This window comes from Nomascus leucogenys, chromosome 18 (genome assembly GCF_006542625.1).
Source record: "Nomascus leucogenys isolate Asia chromosome 18, Asia_NLE_v1, whole genome shotgun sequence".
NCBI lineage: Eukaryota > Metazoa > Chordata > Mammalia > Primates > Hylobatidae > Nomascus > Nomascus leucogenys.
The window spans coordinates 29,874,751-29,898,754 of NC_044398.1; the positions used below are offsets into that span (position 1 = coordinate 29,874,751).

General features: G+C 45.5%; 1 protein-coding gene and 1 pseudogene across 3 annotated transcripts; one reads left to right on the top strand and one right to left on the bottom strand.

Moving 5' to 3' along the window:
• Positions 1-274: 274 nt before the first annotated feature.
• On the top strand, positions 275-4,750 carry LOC100591246 (pulmonary surfactant-associated protein A2). Of its 3 annotated transcripts, none has more exons than XM_012502881.2 (5): positions 275-312; positions 1,169-1,363; positions 1,656-1,775; positions 2,508-2,585; positions 3,054-4,750. In XM_012502881.2, the coding sequence occupies exons 2-5, from the start codon at positions 1,192-1,194 to the stop codon at positions 3,428-3,430; spliced, it is 747 nt and encodes a 248-aa protein (XP_012358335.2). In that variant the 5' UTR covers positions 275-312; positions 1,169-1,191; the 3' UTR covers positions 3,431-4,750. The 3 variants fall into 3 exon arrangements, with proteins under 3 accessions (XP_012358335.2, XP_030654360.1, XP_030654361.1); XM_030798501.1 differs by lacking the exon at positions 275-312 and adding an exon at positions 831-836; XM_030798500.1 differs by lacking the exon at positions 275-312 and having other exon boundaries at positions 830-1,363.
• An 11,519-nt stretch (positions 4,751-16,269) lies between these two features.
• On the bottom strand, positions 16,270-17,017 carry LOC100591572 (annotated as a pseudogene).
• Positions 17,018-24,004: the final 6,987 nt, after the last annotated feature.

A 24,004-nucleotide genomic window follows, 5' to 3' on the forward strand; every position in this document is an offset into this window, starting at 1 on the left:
GTGGAGCTCCCTGAGTGCAGAGTGGGTGGCCTTAGCCAGTGGGGCATTTCTCTTCTTACAGACCTGGTATTTTTCTTTACCAGGTTCTGTGCTCCCCTCAAGGGTCCTAAGTATTCCTTCAGCCTGAGTGTTCTGCAGGGAAACGTGCTGTGTAAACACTATGCCTATTTCCTGCTTGGAGCACAGGTTTTGTGGTAGGGCTCTCGGGGGTGGGGAAGAAGCCTGGCAGCCCACACCCTATAAATGCTGTTGTCCACCTTTGTGCTCTGACTTGGAGGCAGAGACCCAAGAAGCTGGAGGCTCTGTGTGTGGGTGAGTTTAGCCCCATCCCCTGGGTGTTCTCTAGCTTGAGGATCGCAGGCAGAGAGGACCAGCCCAGCAGCCACAGGCCTGACCAAGGCCCAGGCTGGGAAGGAGGGCAACTCCCATTTTCCACTGGGAGGTGTTTCACAGCACGATCAATATGGATGACCTGCAAAGACCCTCATACTTTGATATCTTCCTTGGCCAGATCCATCCCTACCAGGGACTCAGCAGGGCCTAAGCGGGGGGAGTGGGAGAACAGGCCCCAAGAGGAAGGAAGACCTCATCACTGACTGTGAGAGGGTCATCACCAGCCTGATCATCACCTTAAAGGGCCCAGGCTGTGGGCCCCGTTCATCTCTTTTCATTCTCAGGTCGCTGATTTCTTGGAGCCTGAAAAGAAGGTAACAGAGCATATGAGGGACAGATGGAGTGAGTCAGTGACTGAGTGACCTCATCCTTCCTCCTAACAGCCTGGGAGGGACAGGGCAGGTTTTCTGCAGAGCACGGAAGATTCAGCTGAAGTCAGAGAGGTGAAGCCAGTTTCCCAGGGTAACATAGTGAGGCACTGACAAAAAGGAGACTGCAATGGAGCCCAGGTCCCCGGGCTCCCCAGAGCTCCTTACTCTTTCTCCTCCTCAGCAGCCTGGAGACCCCACAGTCTCCAGCCGGAGGCCTGAAGCATGAGGCCATGCCAGGTGCCAGATGATGCTGGGAATTTTCCCGGGGGCTTTGGGTCTTCCCAGCACTCTGGTCTCGCCCGCCCTGCCTCTCGGCTCTGCCCAGCTTCCTGAGTCCTGACAGAGCACAGTGGGGGAGATGTTGGCAGAGGTGGCAGATGGACTCATGGCCATCCCTCCTGCAGGAGCAGCAACTGGAGCCAGAGCCATGTGGCTGTGCCCTCTGGCCCTCACCCTCATCTTGATGGCAGCCTCTGGTGCTGCGTGCGAAGTGAAGGACGTTTGTGTTGGAAGCCCTGGTATCCCCGGCACTCCTGGATCCCACGGCCTACCAGGCAGGGACGGGAGAGATGGTGTCAAAGGAGACCCAGGCCCTCCAGGTACTGTGCTTGAGACCCCACCCTCAGCTGAGGGACACAGACCCCTTTTCAGGAGGCCCATCTGTCCAGGCCCCTAGGCTGTGGGCCATAGTTAGCTGGGGGCTGTAGTAAGCTGGGTGGGACCTGGTGGGTTCCTGGAGCCCTTAGGATGGTGCATCCTGGAGAGTCTGTCCTCATAGTGCCCACGGAGTGATAGCTGAGCCAGCCCCAGTGATAATAGGCATCGAGTCTCACTAGCTCCAACCAGTTGTGGGTGACAGATTGCACACATCCATGTCTCTTTTCTCTGCAGGCCCCATGGGTCCGCCTGGAGCTATGCCATGTCCTCCTGGGAATGATGGGCTGCCTGGAGCCCCTGGTGTCCCTGGAGAGCGTGGAGAAAAGGGGAAGCCTGGGGAGAGGGGCCCTCCAGGTGAGCAGAGTGGGGCAGGTGGGCAGTGGGAACATGGGCACAGCGACCCTGAAGTCAGTTACACAGGGGTGATGGGGGTCAGACAAACCCTACAGGTTCCCCATGGGCATTTGCTCAACCTAAGTAAGAGAGGATAAGCTTGAGGGAGAAAGCCCAGGTGTCTGGGGAGTGTGGTCACAATTCAGGGAAGGGCAGGTGTGGGAAGTCCTCCATGTCTCATGACCACCGATGGGGACACACTGAGTCAGGTGTGGGACGAGGGACAGCGCTGGGAGGCAGGGGAGGCACGTCCTGGGATGGAGGCCCTGGGGGCAGTCTGAAGGGTGAATGCAGACCAGGCATCCAGGCAGATAGTGTGATCAGGAGCCCCACAGAGGGGAACTTTGAAGCTCAGAGCAGTAAGCAAGTCCATCAGGGCAGTGCAGAGAGCATCATGCTTGCCCTTGGTGGAGGGTGTGGGAGAGGGACTTGCCCCACAGAGGCGGGCAGACAGAGCCCCTCGAGGGACAGAGCAGGAAAGAGGACAAGGGGTGGGGGGTCTCAGCAGGGGCAAGGCTTCACTAAAGAATAGGGGACCACAGTGTTTGGACCCTCTGATCCTGGGGCCTAGGCGGTGCCTAGCAGCAATGAAAGGGCAGAGTTCCAGGATTGCAGATGGCAAAATGCCTGCGTGGCAGCAAGTGGGGGTCTTCACTGGCCTGCCCCTCCTTCTGTGTGGGGCGCTCTCCACAGGGCTTCCAGCTCATCTAGATGAGGAGCTCCAAGCCACACTCCACGACTTCAGACATCAAATCCTGCAGACAAGGGGAGGTAAGGGGACCCCCTGGGCCTCACAGGGTAGGAGTTTCCCGCAAATTCCCTTCATTTTCAGCACCACCTTCTAGAATAGAGATGACAAACAAGTGTGCACATGCGGGTCTTGGGGAAAGGAATGATGTTTGCTTTTCTGATGTCTTTGAATGGCCCAGAGGAGACAGAAGCAGACACAATTCACTCCCCATTTCATAAGAAAGCAAGTTCTCCACCTGCCTTGCTTTCCACTGAATCCCAGGAAATTGCACCATTTCTGGCAATAAGTAATTGTTACTTAGATGAATGAATAAATGGAGGAGAGTCTAAAAGTGAATTTAGAAAACTGCGATTGGAAGAGGAAGACAAGACACAGAGAGAGGCAGAGATGGAGAGACTGGGGAGAATCTGGTAGCAGAAACCCCAGGTGAGGGAGGTGGCTTAGAGACAAAGCGGTCAGTGGCCTGATCCGGACTCTTCTACTCTCAGCCCTCAGTCTGCAGGGCTCCATAATGACAGTAGGAGAGAAGGTTTTCTCCACCAATGGGCAGTCCGTCACTTTTGATGCCATTCAGGAGGCATGTGCCAGAGCAGGTGGCCGCATTGCTGTCCCGAGGAGTCCAGAGGAAAATGAGGCCATTGCAAGCTTCGTGAAGAAGTACAACACGTATGCTTATGTGGGCCTGACTGAGGGTCCCAGGCCTGGAGACTTCCGCTACTCAGATGGGACCCCTGTAAACTACACCAACTGGTACCCAGGGGAGCCCGCAGGTTGGGGAAAAGAGCAGTGTGTGGAGATGTACACAGATGGGCAGTGGAATGACAGGAACTGCCTGTACTCCCGACTGACCATCTGTGAGTTCTGAGAGGAATTAATGCCATGGGACAGGGAGGATCTTGTCTGGCCTTTGGTTTCCATCCCCAGGATCCACTTGGTCTGTGAGATGCTAGAACTCCCTTTCAACAGAATTCACTTGTGGCTATTAGGGCTGGAGGCACCCTTATTCACTTCATTCCCCTGATGGGCCCTGACTCTTCCCCATAATCACTGACCAGCCTTGACACTCCCCTTGCAAACCCTCCCAGCACTGTACCCCAGGCAGCCACTCCTAGCCTTGGCCTTTGGCATGAGATGGAGCCCTCCTTATTCCCCATCTGGTCCAGTTCCTTCACTTACAGATGGTAGCAGTGAGGTCTTGGGGTAGAAGGACCCTCCAAAGTCACACAGAGTGCCTGCCTCCTGCTCCCCTCAGCTCTCCCTCTGCAGCCCACTGCCTGCCCAGTGCCATCAGGATGAGCAGTCCCAGCCAAGCATAATGACAGAGAGAGGCTGACTTCAGCGAAGCCCTGACTATGTGGAGCTAAGGACACAGTGGAGATTCTCTGGCACTCTGAGGTCTCTGTGGCAGGCCTGGTCAGGCTCTCCAGGTGGTCAGAGGGCCCAGTGGTGCCCCAGAATAGTGCTGCCCAAGCCAACCCTGTGACTGACATGTACAATTCACTCCTTTGAGTCTTTGGATGCCAACTCAGCCCCCTGACATGGAGGCAGCTGGCCTAGGCCTCTAGGGAAGAGCCCCCCACTGCAGACGTGACCCGAGTAACTTTCTGCTGATGAACGAATCTGTACCCCACTTCAGACCTCAGTGGGCATTCACACTACCCCCCACACCACTGGCTCTGCTTTCCCCTTTTATTAATCCATTCACCCAGATAATCATTAAAATTAACGTGTGCCAGGTCTTAGGATGTGTTTGGGTAGCAAGGTAACTGGCGACTCTTGGGGATTTTTTTTTCCCTGAGCCTATGTCTTCATCTATAAAACGGGGATAAAAATACTTGTTGCTGTCACAATTATTACCATCTCTCCAGCTAGCAAAATTACTACCAGAGCTGTTACTACACACAAAGGCTGTTGACTGAGCACATACCATGTGCCACACACCTTGACAGGCCCTTTTAATACAGTGTATTATGTGCTATTCAATCTTCACACAATGTCATGGGACCAGTATTGTTTACCCCATTTTTTATAAGGACACTGAAGCTTAGAGGAGTTAAATGTTTTAAGTATTATTCCAGAGAGCAAGTGGCAGAGGCTGGATCCAAACCCATCTTCCTGGACCTGAAGTTCATGCTCCCAGCCACCCCACCCCTGAGCTGAATAAAGATGATTTAAGCATAATAAATCATGAATGTGTTCACACGAGTTTCCATAGCTTTGGTTCCAAGCAACATCACATTTCTGTTTTTGTAAATCAAATGAACTCTGGCTCTGAGCCCCCACTTTCCTCAAGATTGGAAAATTCAATCTCAGGATGTGCTTTCTTTGTTTGATGGGAGGGGCCAACTGCTGTCCTCCCTATGATGCTGCAGGGGGATGGGGAGCTACAGACACCATTTGGAAGAACACATGGGCATCTTGAATCCATGTGGTCCATTTGTGGGTGGGGATATAATGCCTTCCATTCTCCGTGCAGCCACCTGAATGATTTCTGCAGCCCAGCAGTGATGTTGGCACTCAGGGCTCAGTTCCAGGCCTCAGTGAGCCATCCTAGTCTCATGTCGGCTTGGAATGGGACCACTCCCCCAAACCCCAGGGCTGTGCAGGATTGAGACAATGTCCCCAATTGCTTGAGGATGCAGCCACATATGTGCCCCACCTCCAGAAAGGCTCCCACTCCTCCCACCCTCACACCTGCGAACACTCTCTCTCGTGGATTTACTGCATTTCTTGGGCAGAGAGAAGCTCTGGATCGAAACCCATAAAATCAGATGAGAATGAGGGGAATAATTTCTGATTCTTTTCTGAATGATAATTTTTAATCTGGTCACCATTCCACTTGTGCTTGGGACCCAGCACACACATTATTGAGCCTTCCCCTAAATTAAGAGAAAAACAAGGAGAAGCATGTACAAATGTTCCTCGACTTATGATGTGGTTAGGTCCTGATAAACACATTGCAAAATTATATCTTAAATGGAAAATGCATTTAATACATCTAACCTACCAAACATCATAGCTGAGCCTAGACTACTTTAACCATGCCCAGAACCCTATGTTAGCCTGCAGTTAGGCAAAATTATCTAACACAAGGTCTATTTTATAACAGGGTGCTGACTATCTCATGGAATTTATTGACTACCGTACTGGAATTGAATGAATGGTTGTATGTGTACTTGAAGTGTGGCTTCTCCTGAATTCACATCGCTTTTGGACCAATGTAAAGTCTATAAATTGTAAGTCAAACCCCCATAAATCCAGGACCCTGTGTATTCTGAACTTCATAAGTAAATACATTAAAACTCTGAAAATTTATGTCTTCTCATTTCTTGTTAGGATTATTTTTACTTTATGCATTTATTTGCTATTGTTACTATTTTATCATATTTTAAATTAATTATTGCTGGTTTATGAGAAAAACTCTTGATTTATTTTTTATTCATCTTATACTCAACCATCTTTTTGGATTCTCATTTTTTTCCTAATATTAATACTTCTAAGACAATTGATTCTTTTATTTTTTTATTTCTATTTTTGAGACAGAGTCTCTCTTTGTTGCCTGGGCTGGAGTGCAGTGGCACAATCTTGGCTCACTGGAACCTCTGCCTCCCGGGTTCAAGTGATTTTCCTGCCTCAGCCTCCCAAGTAGCTGGGATTACAGGTGTGTGCCACCACGCCTGGCTAATTTTTGTATTTTTAGCAGAGACAGGGTTTCACCATGTTGGCCTGGCTGGTCTTGAACTGACCCTAAGTGATCCTCCTGCCTCGGCCTCCCAAAGTGTGGGGATTACAGGCGTAAGCCACCTTGCCCAGCCAGTGATTCTTTTGTATTTTATAGATAAATAGTTGTATTTACGAAGGATGGAAATTTGATCTGTCCTTTTTTGACATTTATATTTTTTCCATCTCATTTCTTAGCTCCACTACAGGAGATCAGTTAAGGAGGGAGTAGAAGGGACTGAGCAGGGCACCCCTTCCCTCCTCCCATCTTGGGCCTGGGATGTGAACGCACACTGACCTTCTCTGGTTCACTGTCTCTCATCTGCCATGAAACCTACGGTGAACCACGGTGAGGCAGGAGGGTTGTGGAGGGCTCCAGGGACAAAGCCTTTGTGAACACAGTAAGGTTTTGTTTTTGTTTTTCATGAGAGACACAGGAAACTGTAAAGGAATATTGAATTTAGGCCTGACCTTGTCATATTTTTCTCATAGAAAGATCATTCTGGTGGATACACCAAAGATGTGTCTGAGATCTGCAGGAGTAGATGCTGGGGCACTTCCCTGAACAGCTGTAATTATGTAACAGTCCAGGTAAGACATATATATATATATATTTTGGTTAGAAGCCTGTGGAACCAAAGAATGAGTCATGGACAATAGCTATTAGTTATTCCTCAATTATCTGCACCGGTGATGGCTCAGTAATGTTAGGGTTGCTGGGTTTAGAAAATAAAAATATAGGCCGGGTGCAGTGGCTCATGCCTGTAACCCCAACACTTTGGGAGGCCGAGGCGGGTGGAACACGATGTCAGGAGTTTGAGACCAGCCTGACCAACATAGTGAAACCCTGTCTCTACTAAAAATATAAAAAAAATTAGCGGGGCATGGTGGCAGGTGCCTGTAATCCCAGCTGCTTGGGAGGCTGAGGCAAGAACAATCACTTGAACCTGGGAGGCGGAGGTTGCAATGAGCTGAGATGGTGCCACTGCACTCCAGCCCGGGCAACAGTGCGAGACTCTGTCTCAAAAAAAAAAAAAAAAAAGAAAAGAAAAAACAAAATAAAAATATAGGTCACCCAGTTGATTTGAATATCAGATACACAGGTAGTTTATTCAGTGAGTCGTATGCAGTATTTGGGACACACTTATTCCAAAAATTTATTCAGTGTTTATCGGAAGTTCACATTCCACAGGGTGCTCTGCGTTTTACCTGGCAACCCTACCTGTAGGGGCCTGGACAAGCAGAGGCTTTGGGTGAGGCAGGAGACAATTCCTGTGGTTAGTGGCATGTGACAATATTTAGCTTGTACCCCATCAGAATTGTACCCCAATGCCTTTGGGCTCACAAATGAATGTGAAGTCTTTCCTGAGCTCTGTGCATGGTGTATGGTGTATGGTGTATGGTGAGCAGGGCCACTGAAGCATGTTGTGTATGAGCACGAATGAGGTTGGTATTTCAAACACACTCCAGCCCTCCCCTCAGCAGGACATCCAGGAGCCTGGGGTAGGAATCTTCTGGGTTTGCTTCATTTCCACCTACTGCAGCTGCCCTGCATCCACCCAGCCTAGCATAAGTCTTCTCCTGGGGGCTTCCAGGGGTGTTTCCATGAATAAATAGGGAGGATGGCAAGGTAAGACAAAGGGACCGGAGCAAAGGAAAGGACCAAATGTGGCTGGCATGCCTCCGACAAGCCTTCTGGAGTGTGAGTATCTGTCAAAGCAGGAATGGTGCCTTGGGCAGAGGAGCTTCTCACGGTGTCTGTCTCTTTCTCTGGGGCAGTGGGCTTCAGACACCTTTAGAACCACATGCACAAAGCCCCACCAGGGCTTAGGCTCTCCAGACAAAGCTGTGCTCAGGCAGAGGCATAGGACAGGCAGGGAGCAGGGACAGGAAGGGCTAGCAGCTCTTCCCTGGCTAGCAGCTGGGGTTCCGCCTCCAGCTGCCTCCCCAGGACAGAAGCCAGATGAGCTGCTCTGAAGTCACCTTGGGGGAGTTAGGGAATGCATCTGCCACATACACTGTGTTGGGAGAGAACTTTCAGCTGACTGTAAGCTTCCCAGGCTGCTCCCAGTGGAAAGTCTGACTCCTGGGCTGGGAGGTTCCTTCTCTGTCAACATCCCCTTCTGAGCCTACAGGCTGGCAGTGAACAATGCGGTTGGCATCTCCCTGCAGCTCCAGCTGAGTCTTCGGGGTCATATCTCAAGGGGCTATTAAGGGAAATCATCACCTCAGGATTGGTCATCTCTTTTTTTGGCTATAGTCACAATTTAAGGAATTGTGTGAAACAGTCAAGTGGGGCAGATATTAGATTTCAAGAAGGCTTGACTATTCCAAAATATGGCCGGAGCCTGTGCCACCCAACCATCTCGACCATGTAGACTTTATTACCTCATTCATTCATTTGTTCCAACTTTCACCAGTATTTCCCAAGTACCTACCTTGTGCCAGCCTAGAGGCGAGAAGCACACAGTGAGGAGGGGACAGCAGACTCTGACCTGGACAAGGACACCGGGCAGCAGTGCAGGGGACAAGGGTAGGCTCTGGAGAAGACAGAGGGACTCCAGCATGGGCAGGCCATTGGGCATGTCCCTAAGCCTCTTGGAGCCTCAGATTCTGGTCTGTAAACAGGAGATGCCAACAGTATCTACCTCATTGAGCTGAAAAGACAATAAATTAGGGTGATCCAGGTGAGGCCCTGGCAGAGGGACTGATGTGGGGAACACTTGACCCATGCTGAAATGTCCCACGCCTACCAGGCAACAGGGCCCCAGTCCACATGCACCAGTCCAGTGCCTGCCTTCTGCTGGTGGGGAGCACGTGTTCCTTGACCTGTGAGCCCTGTGGGGAGTCCACATCATGCACCTGTCAGATTCCCAACTATAGCTAGGGTCTTCTGAAACCACATGGTGTGTTGCTGATGCTTTCAAGTCTACTAATTCTAGAGGACCTGTTAGGTGGGTACTGGAGTATTATTTGTTAGGAAACAGTGACTATGAGCAAATAAAGGCTCCAGCTTCAAATAAACACTCCTCTCAAACAACTGTGACTGAAAACACTTAGTTATATAGGGGACAGTGTTAATATAAAAATTGTAAGTATTAATATGAATATTAAAAGTTGAATTTATGCTACCTATATGGCCTGAGCTAGAGGAACTCAGCACCTGCAAACCTCACCCAGGCCTCCTCCTCTGCCAGAGCTGGGACTGTAACTCCAGCCATGTGGCCACACAACCAGCAGCAGGCTCTAGAACACATCGGTAAAACCCTATACATTATTGTAAGTTGGAATTCTTCCGTCCTTCTTGGTAAACAGCCGCTCCCCTGAGACCCCCACAGTGCCCCCACCCCTGACGTTCTTCTGATCTGGCAAAAAATGGTTAATGCTTGTCACAGGGAGATCATTTCCGAGATTCTAACGAGTCAGCAAACAGGCCACACCAGTGGCTGAAATTTAGAATATCATGTACAATATGCTTTCTTGTTGTTTCTTTTTGCTCTTTCCCTGCATTCCTTTGGATTGTTTGAATTTTCTTTAATAGTAAGGTGGTACCAGAATTATAGATGTATCAATAAATACCAGCCTACTAGTACGTTTACCAGAATATTCCTCAAAAGCTCAAATTTATCGTGTCAAGAAATGAACTTTTTCTCTCTAAACCTGCTTTTTCTCCTGGGTTCCGTCTCCCACTGGGGTACCACATTCTGACAAGCCATTCCAGCTAGAGATCTGATAGCAACTGGATTTCTGTCTGCCAGAATCATTTTTCACATGCTGTCAATAGAGAAGGATTCACCAGGAAACTGCAGGGCCCTTGCTGCATGGGCTCCTTACAAGGCCATGGTGGGAGAGGCTTTAACAATGTTTGACATGGTAATATGTTTTTACAGACTTTGCAAAAGTCAGCTATTTTAAGTGCAAATGCAGTCATGTGTTGCTTCATGACAGGGATGCGTTCTGAGAAATGCATCCTTATGTGACTTTGTTGTTGTGCAAATATCACCAGGTGTACTTACACAAAACTAGATGGTAGAGCCTACTATATGCCTAGGCTGCCTGGTATAGCCTATTGCTTCTAGGCTACAAACCACTGCAGTGCGTTACAGTACAGAATATGCTAGGCAATTGTAACACAATGGCAAGTACTTGTCTATCTGAACATACCTAACCACACAAAAGGTACAGGAAAAATATGGTATGATAATCTGAAGGGACCATCATGGTCCAGCTCATCTGGCTTCTGCCCTGGGAAGGCAGGTGGAGGCAGAACCCCAGCTGCTAATCAGGGAAGAGCTGCTAGTCCTCCCGCCCCTGCTGCCTGCCTGTCCTGTGCCCCTGCCTAACCGTCATGGTCCCATATGGTCTGTCATTGACTGAAATGTCCTCATGCAGCACTTGACTGTAGTTAAGATGGCTGGCTCTTTCCACTCTGATTTCCCCTCCATCTCATTGCTCCTCATGCCCCTCATGTTGGGGTGGTCATAGGGATATTTAGGATCTGGCTAGGGATGAGAAAGCTTTATGTAGTTTACGGTCACTTCTATGTGTGGTTGCATTACTGCTAGTCTTCCAGCATAGGAATGGCTTCCAGGAATATTGTTCTGATTCAGCCAGCAGGGTCAGAGATGATATCTAAATAATAAACATTTCCCCAGCACCTGTTTTCAGAAATATGTCAGCAGTGGAGGAGAAACAAGTGTGCAGCCAGAAACTAGTCTATGGAAAACTCTCTCCCCCATCATATGTATAGTTTTAAGCATGTAAGGCTGCTCACATCCATGCCTATTTAAAATGGAAGTTCTCTCCTGTAGAGAGTACACTCAATAGTGCAATATATACACTTATAACACACACATATAAATACATCTTTTTTGAGCAATTTCAGTAAATGTATTTTGTTAGAGCTCCTGTGTAGTAAGGCAGAACTAGAGGAGTATTGCAAATAGAAGTATGCTTCTGTGTGAAATGAAATGTCTTAAGCATCTCACTGTACCTGATTACATCTTAGCTTGTCTGATATATTTTATCCTGATGAAGTCCACAAGTTCTAGATGTGCACACTAAGAAAGATTAAATTTTATAACTTGATATGAAATACTAACATCTACAAAAACAACATAAAACTCAATCCACTATTACAACAAGACCGTCCATGACAAACTGGATAATGATTCTATCAATTTGAGAAGTATTAAGATTAGACACTGCACAGAAAACTTAAAATGCCCAGTAAACTTATGGCTCATATATGAAACTTGATAGAAGTATTTTCAACTTTGACTATAGTCATAAACATTTACATACTAGTACCAATGAGATTAACTATCTGCAGTTAAAATAGCTTAATTCTGCAAATTTTTAAAAAGCATATGGCTGACTTCAGCAGACAATGCAATTGAAAAGAAAAAAAGCATATGGTGACAGTGGAAGAAGGTTGAAGTATCTTTCTATGCTATCTAAAGAAAACAGTATTAGAAACTCTTCCTTATCTACAGATTTTGCTTCCTGAATATTTGTTGAATCTGACTCCTTGTCTCCATCTCTTACATACTGCTGTGGTAATTTTCAGGCCCTTGTAGTTTCTAGCCTGGACTTCTGGAGGAGCTTTTTAACTGGTCTTCTTGGCTCTAGTCTCACACCCCTCAAATCTAACTTCCGCAGTGGACAAGGTGCACATCTGACTTTGTCACTTTCTTTCTTTCTTTTTTAAGAGATGGAGTCTCAGTATGTTGCCCAGGTTGGTCTTGAACTCCTGGGCTCAAGCGATTCTCCCACCTCAGCCTCCTAAAGTGCTGAGATTATAGGCATGAGCCGCTGCACCCAGCCTATGTCACTTTCTTAAACCACCAGAGGCTCTCCAGAATAAAATTAAGCCCCTTAACCTGATACATAAGACTATCATGCCCTGCTTCTCCCTTACAAGTCTTGCCTCTCTTGAAACATCGCATTGCTTGTGTCCCCTCCCCCTACCCTGTGGTCTCCTGTCTGCACACCTTCACTCAAGCTGTCTCCCCAGCCTACGATGGCATTTTCTCCTCTTTTCACTTTGGCTACTCCTACTCATTCTCCAAGATTCTGCTTACTTCTTATCTTTTCTATACATTCTCTGACTTCCCTTTTCACGATAGTGGACTGAGCACATGCTGCCATCTCTCCACCCAGGCCCATCCTCCAGAAATGACACGGAAGGAAAAAAATTAGTGTTCTCAAAAAGTTAACAGGAAATGTTCAGAGAATCAGAAGCACTGACACGTTTCTGGAAGCCAAAAGCAGACAGGATCTGATTTGATACTGCAGCCCAGCTCATGAGCAGCGGCCAAGGACATACTACATGTATCCTTGCATGTATATACTACAGTATATATTGCAACAGTGGGAGCAGCAACAAGGCATTCCATGCCCAGAAGTGGTGAATGCCTGGAAAAGACAAGACCAAAGGGCTTCTGACAGAAGGTTAGACAAGTACGCCTGTGGAAGGAGCTGGATGAATTGACTCTGAATATCTCCCTCAACCCCACCCCGGCAGACAAGATGACCAGGACAGCAGTGTCTGTCTCCTGGTATGAGCTGTGTTAGGGAATGAAAGACAGGACAGGGCCCCATACAGCTGCAAAGCCAAGGAAGAGTTAAGTAACAGCCACATCCCAAAGACCAGCTGTGAGAGCACAGCTGGTCAACCTGATGGTGCCTCTGCCTGTTCTGCACTCTCCTTGAAAGCAGCATAGAGCACAAGCTCATCCAGTGATTTCCAGCCCTCCCTCACAGCAAGCTAGGGCAGTAGATTTCCTGCAGAAAATCTCATGGGTAAAGTTGAGTTCACTGTCAAAAAATATCATTTCAGAACCACCACCATGAAAGGGAGACTTCTACCTGAGGAAACATAATAACCATAGCTAATATTTACTGAGCATTTATGTGTCAGGCACTATTGCAAACATAAAGTGGGGCTATTTTATGTTTGCAATAGACACATGAATACCTTATAAGAGTCCTACTTTATAAGAGTTTAACGTAGGACTATTTTTATGGCCATTTTACAAATGAAGAAACTAAAGTGTCAAGTGATTAAGTAACTTCGTCCAAAGTCACATAGCTTAACATGAGAAGCCACAGATTAACCTCAGCTGTCTGGCTCCAGATCTGAAGATTAAACAGAACAAATAGACAACCAGTAATGTGCTCTGAAGTAAGTATAATGAATATTCTCAAATAAGAATGGATGGGAAAGAATCAATTAGGGATGTTATAGGTGAACAATGTGTTCATTTTGTATTACTGATCATGGGAATAAAAAACAAAAAATATATTCATAGTTTAAACAAATAAAACCACCTGAGTGGATGAGCTATGGAGCGGAATGTATGCAGCTGAAGAGCTAATTAGTGAACTGAAAGATTGGAATCCTCCCTGAAAACAGCAGACTGGGATAAATAAATAGAAAATAGAAAAAAAAATAAAAGATAACAGACATGGAAGATAGTTCCAGAAGTGCCAACATCCACCCACTGGGTGTTACCAAAAGAGAGACTGCTAGAGAAATGGATGTCCAATGAAACATGGTTGATTTGCAACCAAATTTATTTCCTCTCCCTCCCCAAATCCTAATAAAATGGCAGTAGAGGAAGAGCACAGGTAAAATCCTTCAAGGACAATAGGGACAAGAGAGGAGAAAACAGCAACCAAGAATTTTGACACGCATTTTGGAGATAGTATACAAAGGAGTGGTAATTTGGCAGAATGGTGCATGTTCTAACTTGGATGCCCCAGAGGGAGAAAAGAAGAAGAAGCCAACGGATTCTCCCTGCTTCACCCCCGGAGTCTCAGAAAGGATCCACACTTAAAGAGGTGAGGTACAGTGTGAGGCTGTAAACAGGAAAACAGGGGCATAAGTGGAAACCCTAGGCCACTTTCTCTACCCTCTTCAGCCAGGGTCACCTCCACCCAGGGGAGAAAGGAGAGTTATTTGTCATAGAAATTGAACTGAAGAAACTGTAGAATGGGAGGTCTGAGTCACACAGGTTTGGGAGGAGGAGGTAAGGTCAAGTTTAAACACAAGGATTAAGCCACAATCTACATATTGAATGATGGGACCCCAGTCCCCAGGGAGTGAGTAACCTAATTTACAATCTACAAACCAGAGTCCAGAGGATTCATTTGTGGAGAAAAGAAACGTCCCAGACAAAGGGCCTCCAGTGGCTGATGTGTGCTGGTTTCCTCAATGAGGAGCTGACCTGATGCTCAGACACTCTGTGGCGAGCTCCATCAGTCAACAAGCCCCACTCCCCTGCAGAGATTGCAGTCAGTGTTTTGTGCCTCATCCCCAAATGTGAATACACAGCTAAGGGTCATCACCTGGGAGGAAGGCCTCCAGCAAGGATGACCAATCTTCCCGGCTTGCCAGGGACCAAGGGGTTTTACAGGACATAGGACAGTCAGTACTACTATGGTTTGAGTTTGTCCCCACCAAAACTCCTGTTGAACTTTGATCCCCAATGTGGCAGTGTTGGGAGATGTGCCTGGTGGGAGGTGTTTGGGTCATGGGGGCAGATCCCTCATGAATGACTTGGTGCACTCCAGCTCTCTCATGAGACTGGATTTAGTTCTCGTGGGAATGTTCCTGCAGGAATGGGTTGTTGTAAAGCCAGGATACCCCTCGGGTTTTGTCTCTTCCCACATGTCCACTCACCATTGAGATTTTCCACCATGTTATGACATAAAGCCCCCACCAGAATCTGAGCAGATGCTTACACCATATTTTTTGAACTTCCCAGCCTGCAGAACTGTGAGCCAAATATACCTCTTTTCTTTATAAATTCCCCAGCCTCAGGTATTCTTCTATAGCAACACTTAATGGATTAAGGCAAGTACTAAAATAAGAAAAATCTCTGCCAAACCAGAATGAGTTAGTCGTCCTATTCTAGCATGTGCAAGCAACATCCATTTGCATGGCTTTGCTTAATAATTTGCAAGCCTGACCTATATTCACAGCTCACAGGCTGGGAACACAGTCATCTGTTATAATTTATATGATCATGTGACAACACCTGCCAAAAATCATATTAAATGGTTTGTGACTTTTCTTGATCCTTTTCCAGCCTTTGATAAAATATATAAGCAAAAAATATGAACTATCCTGCTTGTAATTTCCAGTTGGGTAAAACAAAGATGTGTCCTGAATCCTTGTATTTTTAACTTGAAACCACATTGAGATAGCCCATTAGTTTGCTTTCCTATGGACCCGCACAAATGCCTAACAGTGCAGGCCACTGACCAGCATCAGCTCCAAAGGATCAGTATCTGTGCCCTGCAGGTTGTTGCATATGGTAGGGCCCTGCCACCCTGCTCTGCACTGGAGCACAGAAGGCCAAGCATTCTCTCAAATGCAAATAACCTGATGTGGGTATCATGGACTAGGAGTAGTTTTAGTAGACAACGAATGCTGCTATCTAATGACCTCCAGAAACAAGGGCTACCAAATCTGGATCAGAAATAATCATTTTAATGAAAATCCTCCAACTTTAGGGAGATTTATAGGAAATAATAATAAACAATAAATCGTCTTATTTAGTTACTTTGGGTGTACATTTCACAACCAGTTTTAACAGGGCTTATTGTTCAAAATTAGATGTGCTGCAAGCATGTGTGTGTGTGTGTGTGTGCAAGCTCATATGTGTATGTGTAGCCAAACAGGATATATGGTTACATGCCTGCTTTACATTTTTTTCTGGGCTAATTTTTATTGCTGTTGCATTTTATGATGTGGAATTGTGGGGAATCAGTTACTCATTCATTGCCTTGTTAGGGAACTCTCAAATTTCCTCCTGAAGAGAATCTTGGCTCTGCCTGCAGGGACTCCCTTCACGCACTTTGGAAGGGATGTGGGTTGGCCTTCTCTTCAGAAATATGCTTGCTTGCTTGCTTGCTTGCTTGCTTGCTTGCTTTCTTTTTTCTTTTTTCTCTCTTTTCTTTCTTTCTTTCTTTCTTTCTTTCTTTCTTTCTTTCTTTCTTTCTTTCTTTCTTTCATGTGTGAGCCAAAGGTTTATTTCTTCATTTATTGCATTTGAAATACTCTTCGATGACATCCTTGGGCTGAGACTCCTTCCATAGTCCTTAACTACTACACAACTGCAACCAACCACTTTACAGGGTTTCCCCTCTCTGTCAATTGTACAAGGACCTTCCCATTCCCTTAGTTTCTTGTTGTCATCACCCTTGATTAGTTTGATTTGGTGTTCAGCACAAAGGGCCTCCACCAACTTGACATACATAGGCTTATCACAGTTGGATGCAAGCACACAAAGGTGGGCTTGGTGCTTGTCTAAGGCTTTGGAAGCTTCGCGAATTCCACATGCTAGGCCATCGTGGCTGAGGGCGGTCTTCAGCACTTCTTGTAAAGCAGTATTAACATCCATTACACCTCCAGCAGCAATGCCTTCCTCGACCATGACAGTGGGTTACAGGTGAAGCCCAATCTCCAGCTTCCACCTCCACATGACTTGGCAGCAGCAGGGAAAGAGAGAAATGTTCTTTCTGGTGCATCAGTTTTCATAAGAGGATCTATTGCAAGCCACACTCAATTTGTTATTAAGGTATATGGCTCGTCTCTTAATTGGCAATGGAAATGTCCAGGATTCTCAGTAGAATTTCAACCTCAGAGCCACACTATACTTTTCAAAAGCTTGGCTAAGAGAAATGCTATTCGTGGATAAGTGCCTGCAGAGTACGTGTTGTATTTGATCCTCTGGACAAATATTCTTTTTTTTAAATTATTTTATTTTATTATTATACTTTAAGTTTTAGGGTACATGTGCACAATGTGCAGATTTGTTACATATGTATACATGTGCCATGTTGGTGTGCTGCACCCATTAACTCGTCATTTAGCATTAGGTATATCTCCTAATGCTATCCCTCCCCCCTCCCCCCACCTCACAACAGTCCCCGGAGTGTGATGTTCCCCTTCCTGTGTCCATGTGTTCTCATTGTTCATTTCCCACCTATGAGTGAGAACATGCGGTGTTTGGTTTTTGTCCTTGTGATAGTTTACTGAGAATGATGATTTCCAGTTTCATCCATGTCCCTACAAAGGACACGAACTCATCATTTTTTATGGCTGCATAGTACTCCATGGTGCATATGTGCCACATTTTCTTAATCCAGTCTATCATTGTTGGAAATTTGGGTTGGTTCCAAGTCTTTGCTATTGTGAATAGTGCCGCAATAAGCATACGTGTGCATGTGTCTTTATAGCAGCATGATTTATAGTCCTTTGGGTATATACCCAGTAATGGGATGGCTGGGTCAAATGGTATTTCTAGTTCGAGATCCCTGAGGAATTGCCACACTGACTTCCACAATGGTTGAACTAGTTTACATTCCCACCAACAGTGTAAAAGTGTTCCTATTTCTCCACATCCTCTCCAGCACCTGTTGTTTCCTGATTTTTTAATGATCGCCACTCTAAATGGTGTGAGATGGTATCTCATTGTGGTTTTGATTTTTTTTTTTTTTATTATACTTTAGGGTTTTAGGGTACATGTGCACAATGTGCAGGTTTGTTACATATGTATCCATGTGCCATGTTGATTTCCTGCACCCATTAACTCGTCATTTAGCATTAGGTGTATCTCCTAATGCTGTCCCTCCCCCCTCCCCCCACCCCACAACAGTCCCGGAGTGTGATGTTCCCCTTCCTGTGTCCATGAGTTCTCATTGTTCAATTCCCACCTATGAGAGAGAACATGCGGTGTTTGGTTTTTTGTCCTTGCGATAGTTTACTGAGAATGATGTTTTCCAGTTTCATCCATGTCCCTACAAAGGACACGAACTCATCATTTTTTATGGCTGCATAGTATTCCGTGGTGTATATGTGCCACATTTTCTTAATCCAGTCTATCGTTGTTGGACATTTGGGTTGGTTCCAACTCTTTGCTATTGTGAATAGTGCCGCAATAAACATACGTGTGCATGTGTCTTTATAGCAGCATGATTTATAGTCCTTGGGTATATACCCAGTATGGGATGGCTGGGTCAAATGGTATTTCTAGTTCGAGATCCCTGAGGAATCGCCACACTGACTTCCACAATGGTTGAACTAGTTTACAGTCCCACCAACAGTGTAAAAGTGTTCCTATTTCTCCACATCCTCTCCAGCACCTGTTGTTTCCTGATTTTTTAATGATGGCCATTCTAACTGTGTGAGATGGTATCTCACTGTGGTTTTGATTTGCATTTCTCTGATGGCCAGTGATGATGAGCATTTCTTCATGTGTTTTCTGGCTGCATAAATGTCTTCTTTTGAGAAGTGTTGTTCATGTCCTCTGCCCACTTTTTGATGGGGTTGTTTGTTTTTTTCTTGTAATTTGTTTGAGTTCATTGTAGATTCTGGATATTAGCCCTTTGTCAGATGAGTAGGTTGCAAAAATTTTCTCCCATTCTGTAGGTTGCCTGTTCATTCTGATGATAGTTTCTTTTGCTGTGCAGAAGCTCTTTAGTTTAATGAGATCCCATTTGTCGATTTTGGCTTTTGTTGCCATTGCTTTTGGTGTTTTAGACATGAAGTCCTTGCCCAGCCTATGTCCTGAATGGTATTGCCTAGGTTTTCTTGTAGGATTTTAATGGTTTTAGGTCTAACATATAAGTCTTTAATCCATCTTGAATTAATTTTTGTATAAGGTGTAAGGAAGGGATCCAGTTGCAGCTTTCTACATATGGCTAGCCAGTTTTCCCAGCACCATTTATTAAATAGGGAATCTTTCCCCATTTCTTGTTTTTGTCAGGTTTGTCAAAGATCAGATAGTTGTAGCTATGCGGCATCATTTCTGAGGGCTCTGTTCTGTTCCATTGATCTATGTCTCTGTTGTGGTACCAGTACCATGCTGTTTTGGTTACTGTAGCCTTGTAGTATAGTTTAAAGTCAGGTAGCGTGATGCCTCCAGCTTTGTTCTTTTGGCTTAGGATTGACTTGGCATGCGGGCTCTTTTTTGGTTCCATATGAACTTTAAAGTAGTTTTTTCCAATTCTGTGAAGAAAGTCCTTGGTAGCTTAATGGGGATGGCATTGAATCTATAAATTACCTTGGGCAGTATGGCCATTTTCACGATATTGATTCTTCCAACCCATGAGCATGGAATGTTCTTCCATTTGTTTGTATCCTCTTTTATTTCATTGAGCAGTGGTTTGTAGTTCTCCTTGAAGAGGTCCTCAATCCCTTGTAAGTTGGATTCCTAGGTATTTTATTCTCTTTGAAGCAATTGTGAATGGGAGTTCACTCATGATTTGGCTCTCTGTTTGTCTGTTATTGGTGTACAAGAATGCTTGTGATTTTTGTACATTAATTTTGTATCCTGAGACTTCGCTGAAGTTGCTAATCAGCTTAAGGAGATTTTGGGCTGAGACAATGGGGTTTTCTAGATATATAATCATGTCATCTGCAAACAGGGACAATTTGACTTCCTCTTTTCCTAATTGAATACCTTTTATTTCCTTCTCCTGCCTGATTGCTCTGGCCAGAACTTCCAGCACTATGTTGAATAGGAGCGGTGAGAGAGGGCATCCCTGTCTTGAGGCAGTTTTCAGAGGGAATGCTTCCAGTTTTTGCCCATTCAGTATGATATTGGCTGTGGGTTTGTCGTAGATAGCTCTTATTATTTTGAGATACGTCCCATCAATACCTAATTTATTGAGAGTTTTTAGCATGAAGGGTTGTTGAATTTTGTCAAAGGCCTTTTCTGCATCTATTGAGATAATCATGTGGTTTTTGTCTTTGGTTCTGTTTATATGCTGGATTACATTTATTGATTTGCGTATGTTGAACCAGCCTTGCATCCCAGGGATGAAGCCCACTTGATCATGGTGGATAAGCTTTTTGATGTGCTGCTGGATTCGGTTTGCCAGTATTTTTTGAGGATTTTTGCATCAATGTTCATCAAGGATATTGGTCTGAAATTCTCTTTTTTGGTTATGTCTCTGCCAGGTTTTGGTATCAGGACGATGCTGGCTTCATAAAATGTGTTAGGGAGGATTCCCTCTTTTTCTATCGATTGGAATAGTTTCAGAAGGAATGGTACCAGTTCTTCCTTGTACCTCTGGTAGAATTCAGCTGTGAATCCATCAGGTCCTGGACTCTTTTTGGTTGGTAAGCTATTGATTATTGCCCAATTTCAGAACTGTTATTGGTCTATTCAGAGATTAACTTCTTCCTGGTTTAGTCTTGGGAGGGTGTATTTGTCGAGGAATTTATCCATTTCTTCTAGATTTTCTAGTTTATTTGCATAGAGGTGTTTGTAGTATTCTCTGATGGTAGATTGTATTTCTGTGGGATCGGTGGTGATATCCCCTTTTTCGTTTTTTATTGCATCTATTTGATTCTTCTCTCTTTTCTTCTTTATTAGTCTTGCTAGCAGTCCATCAATTTTGTTGATCTTTTCAAAAAACCAGCTCCGGATTCATTAATTTTTTGAAGGGTTTTTTGTGTCTCTATTTCCTCAGTTCTGCTCTGATTTTAGTTATTTCTAGCCTTCTGCTAGCTTTTGAATGTGTTTGCTCTTGCCTTTCTAGTTCTTTTAATTGTGATGTTAGGGAGTCAATTTTGGATCTTTCCTGCTTTCTCTTGTGGGCATTTAGTGCTATAAATTTCCCTCTACACACTGCTTTGAATGTGTCCCAGAGATTCTGGTATGTTGTGTCTTTGTTCTCGTTGGTTTCAAAGAACATCTTTATTTCTGCCTTCATTTCATTATGTACCCATAGTCATTCAGGAGCAGGTTGTTCAGTTTCCATGTAGTAGAGCGGTTTTGAGTGAGTTTCTTAATCCTGAGTTCTAGTTTGATTGCACTGTGGTCTGAGAGACAGTTTGTTATAATTTCTGTTCTTTTACATTTGCTGAGAGAGCTTTACTTCCAACTATGTGGTCAATTTTGGAATAGGTGTGGTGTGGTGCTGAAAAAAATGTATATTCTGTTGACTTGGGGTGGAGAGTTCTGTAGATGTCTATTAGGTCCACTTTATGTAGAGCTGAGTTCAATTCCTGGATATCCTTGTTAACTTTCTGTCTCGTTGATCTGTCTAATGCTGACAGTGGGGTGTTAAAATCTCCCATTATTATTGTGTGGGAGTTTAAGTCCCTTTGTAGGTCACTCAGGACTTGCTTTATGAATCTGGGTGCTCCTGTGTTGGTTGCATATATATTTAGGATAGTTAGCTCTTCTTGTTGAATTGATCCCTTTACCATTATGTAATGGCCTTCTTTGTCTCTTTTGATCTTGTTGGTTTAAAGTCTATTTTATCAGAGACTAGGATTGCAACCCCTGCCTTTTTTTGTTTTCCAGTTGCTTGATAGATCTTCCTCCATCCCTTTATTTTGAGTCTATGTGTGTCTCTGCACGTGAGATGGGTTTCCTGAATACAGCACACTGATGGGTCCTGACTCCTTATCCAGTTTGCCAGTCTGTGTCTTTTGATTGGAGCATTTAGCCCATTTACATTTAACGTTAATATTGTTATGTGTGAATCTGATCCTGTCATTATGATGTTAGTTGGTTATTTTGCTTGTTAGTTGCTATAGTTTCTTCCTAGTCTCGATGGTCTTTACAATTTGGCATGTTTTTGCAGTGGCTGGTACCGGTTGTTCCTTTCCGTGTTTAGTGCTTCCTTCAGGAGCTCTTTTAGGGCAGGCCTGGTGGTGACAAAATCACTCAGCGTTTGCTTGTCTGTAAAGTGTTTTATTTCTCCTTCACTTATGAAGCTTAGTTTGGCGGGATAGGAGATTCTGGGTTGAAAATTCTTTTCTTTAAGAATGTTGAATATCGGCCCCCACTCTCTTCTGGCTTGTAGAGTTTCTGCTGAGAGATCAGCTGTTAGTCTGATGGGCTTCCCTTTGTGGGTAACCCGACCTTTCTCTCTGGCTGCCCTTAACATTTTTTCTTTCATTTCAACTTTGGTGAATCTGACAATAATGTGTCTTGGAGTTGCCCTTCTCGAGGAGTATCTTTGTGGCATTCTCTGTATTTCCTGAATCTGAATGCTGGCCTGCCTTGCTAGATTGGGGAAGTTCTCCTGGATAATATCTTGCAGAGTGTTTTCCAACTTGGTTCCATTCTCCCCATCATTTTCAGGTACACCAATCAGACGTAGGTTTGGTCTTTTCACATAGTCCCAAATTTCTTGGAGGCTTTGTTCATTTCTTTTTATCCTTTTTTCTCTAAACTTCCCTTCTCTCTTCATTTCATTCATTTCATCTTCCATCAGCGATACCCTTTCTTCCAGTTGATCGCATCTGCTACTGAGGCTTCTGCAATCTTCGCGTAGTTCTCGAAACTTGGCTTTCAGCTCCATCAGCTCCTTGAAGCCCTTCTCTCCATTGGTTATTCTAGTTATCCATTCTTCTAATTTTTTTTCAAAGTTTTTAACTTCTTTGCTGTTGTTTTGAATTTCCTCTCGTAGCTCAGAGTAGTTTGATCGTCTGAAGCCTTCTTCTCTCAACTCATCAAAGTCATCCTCCATCCAGCTTTGTTCCGTTGCTGGTGAGGAACTGCGTTCCTTTGGAGGAGGAGAGGTGCTCTGTTTTTTAGAGTTTCCAGTTTTTTTGGTCTGTTTTTTCCCCATCTTTGTGGTTTTATCTACTTTTTGTCTTTGATGATGGTGATGTACAGATGGGTTTTTGGTGTGGATGTCCTTTCTGTTTGTTAGTTTTCCTTCTGCCAGACAGGCCCCTCAGCTGCAGGTCTGTTGGAGTTTACTAGAGGTGCACTCCAGACCCTGTTTGGCTGGGTGTCAGCAGCAGTGGCTGCAGAACAGCGGATTTTCGTGAGACCACAAATTCAGCTGTCTGATGTTCCTCTGAAAGTTTTGTCTCAGAGAAGTACTGGGTTGAATGAGGTGTCAGTCTGTCCCTACTGGGGGGGTGCCTCCCAGTTAGGCTGCTCAGGGGTGAGGGACCCACTTTAGGAGGCAGTCTGACCGTTCTCAGATCTCCAGCTGCGTGCTGGGAGAACCACTACTCTCTTCAAAGCTGTCAGTCAGACAGGGACATTTAAGTCTGTGGAAGTTCTTGCAGAGTTTTTGTTTGTCTGTGCCCTGCCCCCAGAGGTGGAGCCTAGAGAGGCAGGCAGGCCTCCTTGAGCTGTGGTGGGCTCCACCCAGTTCGAGCTTCCTGGCTGCTTTGTTTACCTAAGCAAGCCTGGGCAATGGCGGGCGCCCCTCCCCCAGCCTCGCTGCCACCTCGCAGCTTGATCTCAGACTGCTGTGCTAGCAATTAGCGAGACTCCGTGGGCATAGGACCCTCCGAGCCAGGTGCGGGACACAATCTCCTAGTGTGCCGTTTTCCAGGCCCGTTGGAAAAGCGCAGTATTAGGATGGGACTGACCCGATATTCCAGGTGCCGTCTGCTTCCCCTTTCTTTGACTAGGAAAGGGAACTCCCTGACCCCTTGCGCTTCCCGAGTGAGGCAATGCTTCGCCCTGCTTCGGCTCGCGCACAGTGCGCTTCACCGACTGTCCTGCACCCACTGTTAGGCACTCCCTAGTGAGATGAAACCGGTACCTCAAGCAGAAATGCAGAAATCACCCGTCTTCTGTGTCGCTGGGGCTGGGAGCTGGAGACCGGAGCTGTTCCTATTCGGCCATCTTGGCTCCACCCCCAGATTCTTAGGAAGGGATTGGAAAGTCTAGTGATGGGGAGCAACCACTGCATCAAGGCAGAATCACCCCACATGAATCCC

Excerpts from the sequence above, each read along its gene's own strand:
- LOC100591246 (XM_030798500.1), top strand. The coding sequence starts at position 1,123 with ATGTTGGCAGAGGTGGCAGATGGACTCATGGCCATCCCTCCTGCAGGA. Across the intron at positions 1,364-1,655 it reads AGGAGACCCAGGCCCTCCAG|GCCCCATGGGTCCGCCTGGA; the intron begins GTACTGTGCTTG and ends TTTTCTCTGCAG. Across the intron at positions 2,586-3,053 it reads AATCCTGCAGACAAGGGGAG|CCCTCAGTCTGCAGGGCTCC; the intron begins GTAAGGGGACCC and ends TTCTACTCTCAG.